The 12,253-nt window shown below is 38.1% G+C and overlaps 1 protein-coding gene across 1 annotated transcript in view; it reads left to right on the top strand.

Moving 5' to 3' along the window:
- Positions 1 to 12,253, top strand: part of neurl1aa (neuralized E3 ubiquitin protein ligase 1Aa) — a 61,978-nt gene that overhangs the window by 31,805 nt on the left and 17,920 nt on the right. Inside the window, exon 4 of the mRNA XM_088917587.1 lies at positions 9,645 to 10,325. Coding sequence (XP_088773713.1) covers positions 9,645 to 10,325 — 681 coding nt within the window. The remainder of the gene's footprint in view (positions 1 to 9,644; positions 10,326 to 12,253) is intronic.

Below are 12,253 nucleotides of genomic sequence, written 5' to 3'. Positions count from 1 at the left end.
TTATTATTTGTAGACGCAAAAAATACTCAATTTTCTTAAGGGAAATTACAAACATTTTTGTAGTAGATGCACTGATATTTTATTAAAGAGACACTACACAGGTGAATTTATTTTTCTGATTAACATTTGTCATCAGCAGGGCTGATCAACAGGGGCAGTACCGAGAAAGTCACAAGCTAGTAGAGTGTGGCTACAAATGTTCAATGGGGCTCAAGTCTGGCACATTGGAATGTCAGGTGGAGGCCACAGAGAGGGCAGCAAGTGAGGTCTTTGGACCTGATCAATGTAATGCCATGTAATCAAGTTATCATTAACCACTACAAGTGGAGTTCTGTAGTGACAAGACCATGGGTGACTTGTGGAGAACCACAATCTAGCGGGATTATAGGTCATGTAGGGTTCCCTTAAATCTGCAATTTGCAAAGAACACATAACATTTGATCAGTTTACTTTATTGGTTCAAGTAAGTAATGAAGTAAGTAATGAATAGCCATCTGATCACCTGAATATATGATAAAAATATTTTTTCCAACTGCTTTAAAACACAATGACTTAAAAGGTGACCAGACTATTGATCTTGTATAGGTGTGATGACTCCATGTCCCAGATTAGTGCATATTAATTTGACAGGCTGTCACTGGCTGTAACCTTGCCATGCTAGAAATTGCTGGCTGTGACCACACAGTGGCAACTGACAGTGCACTAGGTCCACTATCCAATATACTGTACCAATGGCATGAAGGCATTATTCTCTTGATCACATTGGTTTCTTGCCGGGCTTATCTTTCTTGATTTATACCACAATTGACATTAAACAGGTTAAATTACCACATCACCTGTGCCCAATCTCTCACTAATGAGGCGATTAATGTTTATTCCTTGATCAAAGTCATTTGAGTGTGTTATGATGAGTCAAAATGTTGGTGAAACATTTACTCAACATCCAAATGCTGTATTCTTTATTTTTCTAAAAACATGTGTAAACAGTGATACAGTTTAAGTTTATTTTCTTTATGCTATGAGCTATTATGCTAGAAATCAATATAAAGTAGGAAGCATTTAGCTGAAATGTCGGGCTTTTTTAGGTCTTCTTTTTTTAGGCAAAAGGATGTTGTGCATTGGGAAGGCTTCAAAGACTTCAAATAGAACAGATGATTGTTGATGAACGTTGACAGATGATTAACATTATGTTTTCATTGGAAATCATTAGTAATCTTGAAATCCTGTAAAGTAAACCAGACAAGCACTTTATCAATCAGCCAATGTTACCAACACAGAGCTAGAGTATGTATCTCATTGGACCTGTGTGGGGTCTTCAGAAAATTGATTTGTTTACTTACGCAGACGCTTTTGGTTTCTGCTTATGTAATTTTTTCTGTGGCACCTTAACTTGTTTTTTCCTCCCTGTGACTCCAAAACAAAAGAAGCACTGGAATTCATTTGAGCAAGTTGAACTCAGCAGGTCAGCTAATTCAGAAAGAAATCCAGAAAAATCATGTTGTCCAAAAGTGTTTAGCCTTAGCTTTTTTTTTTATTTCATTTGAAAATGCCCTGCAAGGTCTCTTTGAGTAATAATAGAAAAAAATGTTGACAGTAAAAGTTATTCTATTTAATTCTTATAAATGTGAATAATAAATGTATCTACTGTTTTCTTACTGTCGCCTTTTTTTGGCAATTTGCAATGAAGTAGTTAACTTGAAATCTACCTCAGTAAAAAGAAGATTAATGGACTAGTATATATACAAATAGTGCAGTTACTTTAGGGCTAGTTTGGAGACTGATAAACTGTTGTAAGGCTTGCATTGTTTTAACATCCCTTTACCTGCACCAGGTTCGTGATTCTGCAGTGTCAAAAAAGTGCTCTGTTCCTAGCTGAATTTTTACAACACATACAGTTTTTTAAGAGAGAGACTTTTCCTGACTGACCACAATGACTTGTCATACTGTAGAGGATGCTTGGCTGAATTCTGAACATTTGCTGACTCTCTGTCTTGCAGTCTTCCTAGTAAAAGCTTACACTAACAAGGTTGACTGGCAAAGAGCCAGCAGATACAACACCACACCTGACAAGTCTGATAGGTTCCATTTCTTACCTGCTCCCATGCTTTTCCACAAATTGCATGGTGCAGTGCAGCCACACCTGCAAAGCTCATAGGCATGGATTCTCCCCAGAAATGAACTCTGTGCCCAGTCAAGCATAGACTAGATTGTGCTGAGCCTTGAAAGCTAGGGAGACTTATCATAAATCCCCCTTTCTCATGAGGGTTGACCTTGTGTAGAGGTGACCCGACACTGACCTAAAGCTGTCAAAGCCAGCCAAACCCAGTTAAAAATGTGAAATAAACCAGACAAACCAAAGCAATGGTCATTATTTGTCCATAAATCTAGAAAAAAAACTAAAAATATTATCAGTTGTCATAACCATATGGATTTTATTCAGAAATTAAGTAGTTAGTGCCTAATACTGTTCCAGTGAAAACATATTTCAGATCATTTTGACAATTACTGTATAATGTCTACAAGGGTGTCTGCTCCAAATACTTTTGCTTTCTGTCCTTTTTTCACGTGTGAAATAAATCGTCGAATGTACCAAGTAGCCAAGAAGAAACGACGACTGCTTAGCACTGAGCTGAGATCTTCTCTAAGAGAAATTTGATCTAAATTATATTGCTGGTTTAGATGTAATGAAGAGTCAGGGCTGATTCTTTTAAGCGTTTGCTCATTTGAAAAGTGGACATGATATTTTAATGACAATAGATGTGTGAAACTCCAAATATCCCATCCACATACTGTAGATCTATTGAACACCTTTATTCTTTGTTTTCAAAAGCATTTGGTATAGAACACTTGCATGTGAGCTTGGCTTGTTTTGAATTTATAAATTAAAATGACAAATACTTAAAAGTACTGTAAGCCTTATAATGTCCAGTAAAGAGTGGGGTCTGCCTTAAAAACTTTCTTGTGAGTAATATCACAATGAAAGTATTAAAGAAATGAGTTGTGCCATACTAAATAATGAGCAGAGAACCTTTACACCCACTTTCATGTCCTCACTAAAAAAATAAATATTTGAATACAGCTTGTAGTTGCAAATTCAGAAGATTACACCTTGAGCATGCTGAATTTTTATTCCTTGAAGCTCTATTTCAATTGGTACTTAGTAATCGCAGTTTGACAGCCATCTTTCATGCACACTTTTCAGCTATGATAACTAAGGTTCTCTCCATGATTTCCTCCGTAACGTTCATCTTGTCCTCAACTTGTAAATAAAGGTATAGTCAAACAGACACCCAAAACACACCCGTGTGTTTTTCTGATCTTTTCTAGAGATTTTAAAATCTTTAATTGGATTTCATTCTGTAAATAAAAAAGTTGAATGCATTACACCTATTGCTCATAAGGATTGTGAAAATGTCGTTGCATATCTGGGAAAAGTATAAAGTATGAGTGCAAAAAAAATGAAGAATTCAATTAACCAGGAAATAGTAACGGAACAAATTAAAACATCATGCAAGACATCTCTCTCCAAAAATGTTTCCCCGCATAGCATTCCTCAATTACAGGATGTAGAACCATTGGAACAATAAGTCCAGCAAGTGATCATGCCAGCAGTATGCAATACTTAAGTCATAGTACAGTATGTACTGTATAATATTTAGACATACAGTACACATTCTCTTTCTTTGGATCATTAATGTATTAAGCAGGCCATTTTCCCAGTTTCAGCAGTTAGGAACATGATTTACCAGGTGTCAGTCTTGCTTAAACATGTGAGCATGTGATCTGATTAAAGAGAGAAAGATGACAAATATTCGAGGGATCATCTCTTCAGCCACAAATGACATGGTCTTGCAGCATACTCTCAGTTCCTTCCCATGGGGTCAGTTTAGATTAGTTCTTTCAGCTAGTGAAACCTTTATTGATCTTTTTCAAACATAACTGAGTATTTTGACCGTTTAGAACTGACCTGTCCCAGGAGAGTGCTCAGAGCTGGCTCTGATCGCGAACTCAATTTTCTCTCTTTTTTTCCCCGGCTATCTGAAATCAGGAAAATAACAATAAATGCACAATGTTAACAACATTTATCATTCTCCTTTGCTTGGAAATAATTCCAAAATCCGTTGCGGAAGAAGAAGAGTGTCCAGTGTGTTATAAATATTTTCAATTTAATTTTCTACAGTGACATACTATTTTCATGAAACAAATGAAAAAGTGTTGTTCTTATATTTTTATATAACTGAGAAATGTACAGTACATGTACATACACATACGCAAAATGCTGCTTAAACACATAAAATCTTTTGGGAAGAACATTTTGCTAAGAAAGCAAATTACCAGTAAGTAGACCAGTAACAACAAAACATAAGGTAATACATAACGTTTCCATAAAAATCAATGTATAAAAAAAAGAATTATGTTGTCTCAAGAGTGTTCTTCCTTAAAATATTTGTCCGTTTTCAAGAGGTAAAATTACTGTTTCATTTGCAAACCATACATTCTCCTGGCTTCTATGAGCTCTCCAGAGAAAAATAATTTTATGCTGCTTAAGCTTGTAAATGATGAGAATGTTTTTCAAGGAAAAGTAAATTAACTCACCATGGGAATGTGATTTGCTCACTTCAGCCCAGATTCCTGTACCATGAGAATTCCAGTCATTATCCCTGGGAAACCTGATAAAAAAGGAAAAGTTCAGGTTTAATAAGCATCAGTACATGGTCATTTTAGTGTACATGCTTTAGTTGTTTTTTTCATGTTATCTTGTGGTAGTGTGTGGTAGTTGTCTAACACAGAATATGATGCCTTTATTTTTTTCCCAAGCTTCTCAAACCATGTTTATCTTTAAGAACAAAGCAGCACTTTTGAAAGGGGAACTGGTGTTAATAATGAGCTTACCAAATATTGTTCTGGATTAAATAACATCTTCCACCCACTAAGCATCAGCTAATTCAGAAACACTTCACTGGGTGGTGGCGTTTGGATGGACAAAAGCTATTTCTATCTTAGGTGGAAATCTCCTTTTGAATTGTAGTTTTTGGAGCTTATGGTTGGTACATGGCCCATGTTTTGTTTGAATCTACGTTGCTACTAAAAAACATTCTCATTGATTTGATCAAGTCCAGCAGATACAGGAGGTATAACTGGGAAGCTTATATGTTTTTGTATTTTTATTTATTTGTTTTATTTTCTACGATGGACTAGTGTCCCATCCAGGGTGTATCCTGCTTTGCTCCCTTTGCTTGCTGGGAGAGGCTCCGGCTCTCCCACAGCCCTGTATTGGATTAAGCAGTTAGAAAATGGATGGATGGATGTTTTAATTTTGAAAACTTTTCCTCTATGTACATCTATAGAATCGATCAGAAGAGATGAGAATCATGCGTGATTTCTGTCACATTATGCACTGTCAGAACCTTCAGAGCCATGCACATCCACAGCCATGCACAGTACCCACAGCAGAATTGACACTGACTGCTCTCACTGACATCACTACAAGCTCACAAGTATTTGACTAATTCCAGAGAACAGAGGATATTCTGGTTGACTCAAGCCCACTAAACCACAGTAGCTCAAAACGTATTGTATAGAACTGCTTGTTGATGCTGTATTCCCTCTCCAGGCTGTACAGTGTTTTTAATTGAACTAAAGTTGCATGGGGGTCTGTTGACCCATATGTTTTGCTGTATTTTTGAGTGTGTTCCTGCATTTTGTAAAGTTTCAGGGTTGAATTTAAATTAGATTAGGTCTTTATCAGTTAGTCCCAGAACAGACGAAACAGAAGTTTAGAAGAGCATCAATGGAGTAAATCTGTACCTGTCTGAGACAGCCTGTCATTTTAATGGGAGCAGAGTAACGCATTAGGCTGTCATTCTCTACGGTCAACAGAAAAAAAGCTTACCACAATACCAAAATAAAGTTGTTGCTCATTTCTGTTTAAGATTTAGGATCTTTGTATTTATCCAGCAGTATTCATGACATTGGTGGTGGAAGGCATTGGTCTGAAAATGAAACGGGAGAGGAGTAAATGCTAAAAATAGTTTGGGTCTCTTTGTAAAGGTCCTTCCAGCTAGCATCTGCAAGTTTCCCATACAAAACATGCTCTCAAATTACAGACAGGCTGCTAGCACCAATTTAATTTAAACAACATACTGTACTGTAAGTACTATCATTTGTACAGATCGCATTACATGGACAACACAGAAACATGGGATAAAGGGAGTCTGTTACCGTATGAGCATGAGCTGGATAGCTCATGTTTCCAGATCACTTAGTAGGGTCTGATTCATCATACAAAAATACAGAAAAATACAGCTAGGTAAGACACGAAAGACTTTTCTACAAACTGCTATCAGATTTGTGACTTTTATTATGCCCTGTTGATATCTGTTACAAAAATACTTGTTTGGTTATGTAATAACTACAGTAAACGTCTTACTTCCTGGTAAGGTTGGGCATGAAAGTAATAAAAAGGGCTATCCATCTTTTACAGTGAAAGTGGGAGATACATTTACTATATCTGCTGCATTGAGTGGACTGTAAGTGCGAATACACTTCATGATTACAGTGTATAAGCTACAGTTGGAGGTGCAGTAGATCTTAAAAAAATAATTTTCTGTACTGTATAAAGCCACAACTCTTTTTACAACTTACAGAGATGACTGGGACGTCAAATATACAGTACCTGTATATTGCTTACAGTGGAAATGCATAAGATATCTCTATATATTTATATTTAGATACATAGTGCAGACATCCACTACAGTATTATGTGTTTCAGACTAAATAAGCAGTAATGCAGATCTGGATAGTTCATTAATAATTCTTATGGTAGGTTAATGATATTAAGCTTAGATGTGTTTCCAAAACACATGGTTAAATATAGCCAGTGCCTGCCAATTCAAACACCCCCTGCATAGCTATATTGTGGAATACCAACAGCCTGTAAAGTTTGTTGTAAACGAATCTCCTTGGTGACCACCATGAGGATGATCCTAAGATTTTCCAGAGCTTTATGTAAGAAGCATCATGACCAGTATCGACCTGTCCTGACAGCACTTCCCCTCTGAAGGCTTTGTTTCCATCAGCAGTTGATTAAAGGTGCATGTGTGGCCCACTTGGATGAGTTACAAATGTATTGACTTGTTTACTTAAAGTGGAAACAAACCTTTTGTGACCAGGGTCTTAGAAACACAAGGTCCCTCAACCGTAAAGTTGTTGTGAATATGACTGAGTTTTATGGTAATATGTAACATCGTTGAATGCCATTCCAGAAGCATGCCTTAAAAACAGACAGCTAAAGGAGCACTTAAACGTACTGTACTGTAGCTTAGCTAATCAAGAACCGCACACAAAAAAATGCTCAGCAGTTTTGAAAATAAGGAATCATATCTAGCATTGTGAAAATCTACAGGTTTTGAGAAATCATATGTTTTGTTGTAAACTTGTACTGGATGCAGTGTGATCCAGTACATCCAATGCAATAGAGTGCATCAGAATGATGTATAAAAAATGGTCTTACTTCTTAAATATTACCTCTTACTTCTTTACTGCACATCCCAGCCCATGCTTTTTCTGGGATTTGGATCACCACATCTATCCATGTTCTAACCCCTTTGTTCCATACAGGGTCATAGTGGAGCCGGACCCTGTCCCAGGCACAAGGCAGGATACACCCTGGACAGGATGCTAGTCCATCGCAGAGCACACACAGACGCGCACACACTCACACCAGGGCCAGTTTTTCCCAGAAGTCAATTAACCTACTTGTATGATTCTGGACTATGTGAGGAAGCTAGAGCACCTGGAGCAAACCCATGCGAACATAGTAAGAAAATACAAACTCCACACAGATATCACCCCAGGTCCAGATTTGAACCCAGAGCCCCAGCGCTGCGATGCAGCAGTACTAAATTATTACTTAATTATGTGGTTGAAAAAAAAAACCTTGACTGGAGTGGATTGGAATGTCCAATGGTATGGAAGATCATCCAGCCATTTTTAAGACACAGTTTACTGCTGTGCCGTTGTTAGTAATCCATTATTACAGTAAATAAGTCTAATTATAGCAGTTTCAGTTCCATTTATAAATGCTGCTCCTTATCCGAGAGGTGATGCAATGTAAATAGCTGACCTCTGACTTCTGTAGGATATTGCCTTGCTAGAATAGAACAGGGCATCTGTCTCTTGGAAAGAAGGCTGCACTCTCCCTCTGCAATCCTGACACTTCTTTCTGCTGAACGCTGATCTCTGATGTCAAGTTAATTTTAGCACCTCAATGGAGTTAAAATTAACCCATATGGGGCTCTGATCTTCTAGGTGCGCAAAAGTCAGAACACAACAATGTTTGTTAGTTTTTTTTCATGTACATGTCTGCTTTCTGCGACAGCATTGCCTTCACAACCCCAGCACACTGTCCACCTAATCACCTAATTTAGTTACGAGGAGCTTTTTTTAGCAAGCTATAAATGGGAAAGGGAAAGGGGATACTGCAATCTCGTGGAAAGGCCATCCCTTTCTTGGTCGGGAGTGAAATATATTTAAACAGTGGTAACAAATGTGTTTCACTTGGCTACGCTGCATGCATCCCTGCTGTCATATACATCTAGTCATATAGTCCACTAGCTAATCAAGGACTGTACATAGTTTCACTTGGGTAAATATAGCTGTTTATTTATATATATGGTGTATATATATACTGTATGAGTGGAGCTTTGAGTCCTGTTGTATGCTGCTAGAGTTTTTAAACTACATTCCTGCATAATGGGAACCCAATACAGCCGGCTAAGTACACAGATGTTACCACGTTTGTTTGACTAAATGGAAACGTGGAATCAAACTTTGAGTTTATCCGTAATTTCAGTCATTCTTTTTAATCCTGGCAAAAATACTGACTTTTTTCACATAAATAGCAGATTAACAGCACAGAATTCTTGGCCCATGCAGTACACTGTAGGTCAATGTTTAGAACCTCTTACTGACTCCCCCTTTGAAAGTGTATAAATGTCACAGTACTGTACAGAATTAAAAATATAATGATAGGAGGCATAAATGACAGTTACAGACCATTTATATTAAGGTATATTTTAAAAGAATTCCATGTTACATTTTGAACAATGTTAACAAAATAGTTAAATTTTAGAACAATGCCTTTTAACATTCCCATTAGTGACATCAAACACCAGTGACGTCTATGGTGTAGCCCAAGCTGTTTTTCAGACAGTTTAGGACAACCCAACTGTGTTCAAACAGTGATTTTCAATTTACTGAGGAAATAGTACTTAAATATACAGTAGGCCTCCTTCCACTAAAGCCTTCATTCGTTACTGTAGCTGCCTTAAAATGGATTCAAAACTGACAACTATCCTTTGCAGAGATGTGAACACTGGTGTAAATTGTTCAGATAAATGAGCACATGAGTAATCTAGCATCTGCATTCTGAATTTGCATTGTATGTTTTTATTGCAGGCATTGTCCTTGATTCTTTATTTGAGGGTCTTCATTAAACTAATAATAATTAGCTTTAGTTACCTGTAGTCATTAAACATTTAAGTACTGCTACTGGAAACACAATCAGCTAGTATTCCAGCACTCACACACTTCTGTCAGTCTGCTTGTGGCCTGATGCCTTTCTCTTTCTCCACCTCTTGCAGACAGTGAGATTGTGCCACCAGACTGCCTGCGCCCACGCTCCTTCACTGCTGTGCGGAGGTCTTCTCTGCGCAGAGAGGCAGATGAGGCCCGGCTCTCAGTCAGTCTCTGTGACCTCAACCTTCAAGAGGAGCATCTGCAGCTGACTTCGGCCGCATGCCCGATTCCACAGAATTCTCTCAACTCCCAGCAGTCCCACCTGCTGCCCTCTCACCTGGACAGTGACCTGCACTTCCACCAGCTGCGGGGAGCTCACATAAAGACCCTGGACGAGCAAACAGTGGCGCGCTCTGAGCACACCCGCGAGGAGAGGACTCTGGTGTTCACCAATCGCCCGCTCCACATAGGGGAGACCATCTTCATCAAAATCGCCAAATCCAATATGGCTCGTTCTGGCTCACTGTCCTATGGGGTTACCTCCTGCGACCCTAGTGTCCTGCGGCCCAGCGACCTGCCCTACAACCCCGAGTCCCTGGTAGACCGCAAGGAATTCTGGGCTGTCTGCAGAGTACCCACCCCCCTCCATAATAGCGACATTCTTGGCTTCTTGGTTAACCAAGAGGGCGAGGTCATTCTTAGCCATAACGGCACAAACGCTGGTATGCAAGTCTGCGTGGATAACTCCCGTCCACTCTGGATGTTCTTTGGGCTTCATGGTGCAGTAGCACAGCTGAAGATTTTGGGTAAGTCTGATGAGGTCTCTATTTATGCATTTAAAAGCTCAAAAACTTCAAAAATTTCATAATCGTCTGCAAAAATCATAATTTGTGTGCAACCATTTGTAGTCTGATAAAGCTGTTTACAACATTAGAACATTTATTTTTCTTAATTCCTGAATGAGTGATCATGGCATTACTGGAAATAAGTCAGGAAGTGGAGGGGAGGAGGGGTTGGTACTGTGGCTAGGAATCAAGTTTTTCATTTGATTTCCATGCCTTTTTAAACGCCATAATCTACAAAAGCAGCATTTCAGGTTTTATTTTTACATTGGGCTGCTGTACACTGGCTCCATTGTTTTTATTAATTTGAATTGAAGCAATGTGGTGATGTATAAAACACAACTGACTATCTACCGAACTTCAAATTGCTAGTTTGAAAACGTAAGGCTTTTAAATTATTAGCACGTGCATTTTATTGTGCTAAAAGCTGGATAAACAAGACTATGAAGAATTCAAAGTGTCTATCCTTGTGTCTATCCTTTTATGGCTGTTTCAGCGCCAAAAATCATTGCACTGTTTGGCTAATGCAGAAAAACAGTTTGCCTAATGACAGTCCATTTTTGACTGTTTAATATAAGCAGTGCCTCATGACTTACTGAAACAGCTTAAAACCAGTTTAATGCTTGAACATTTGCTGAAGGGGAGAGTGAGTCAGCGCTCAGGGTGCGGAGGGAATTTTCAAGAACAAAATGCAGACTGACTTTTTAGTAAATACTGTATTATCAATATTTTAAATATTGCTATACATCCATTATCAAAAGTGGAAAGCAATTATATTTACATTTGTACCAGTCCGTGACAAGGAATAACAGGACATCTAACCTTTAAAAATCAAAGTGGAAGACAAGATTTTGGCCTAAGCCTCAAGGGACTCCACACCAACTTCCAAGGGTTGATGACAATCTGTAAATAAGAATTGCTCTCTACACTCACCTTCTGACCTCTGGCATAATGCTTTTTGCTAGTATAACAACAAAGTCACCAACACAGGTCAAACCACTTAGTGGTACTGACATCTTCCCCTCTAGTGCTGCCACGCAAGCATGTTATAGATATTCCAGCAGACAGGCCTTTTATTAATGTCACTGGCAACCTCACTGACTCTGATCTACATCCACATTTGCATCAGTATAAATGTCAGTTGTGGGTGGAAGACCTGGCCATATAATTGACAGATTGTCACCATTGGCAACAGAAACAAAAGAAAGCACTTTAAACCCCCTTTTTGACCCACGGTTTTGCATGAATCAGGTTACTTAGGCTAAAATTCCACTTTCACCTTTAATGAGATTATTGTATAGTCAGCACATTTTTTCTTGTGCCTGTTCATGGTTTCCTTTATTGTCTACATTTAGTCAGCAATGAAGTTAATCTAAGCATAAAAAACATTTTTTTATTACTGTAATAGAAATATTTTATTTCCTCCAAAACCTTATCTTAGTCATTGTATGCAAAGTGTCCTTGCTAGTTTACTGTCCTTTATCCATTTCCTAATTTCTGAAACTTAAATTGGGAAGCATCCTAACGACTGATTTCTTAAGAAAAATGTAGCTACAGTACTTGAGAAGAAAAATCATCACGTTTGTTATTTAAATCTTCATCCACTTTACAATCCTCTGCCTGTCTATTGAAACTAAGCTAAAACTACCGTTCTCAAAGGCAGGTACTATTGCATATAGAAAATGTGTCTTCTCTATAAGTTCATGATTTAAGGAAAACATGTAGTAACCACCTTTTACACCCTTTAAATGTTTAAATGGTAAAAGGTTTAAAATTAGAACCCTGAAAAACAGACTTTTCTTGATTATAGGAGCCCATTGATGTGAAGCTCATCAGGGTCACATTTTTGAGTAGCTCAAGGTGCTGGTCACAGTACTCCAATACTGTTACGG

The sequence above is a fragment of the Atractosteus spatula genome, chromosome 5 (assembly GCF_055471065.1).
Source record: "Atractosteus spatula isolate fAtrSpa1 chromosome 5, fAtrSpa1.hap1, whole genome shotgun sequence".
Taxonomy (NCBI): Eukaryota; Metazoa; Chordata; class Actinopteri; order Semionotiformes; family Lepisosteidae; genus Atractosteus; species Atractosteus spatula.
This window is presented reverse-complemented; position numbering and strand designations above follow the sequence as displayed.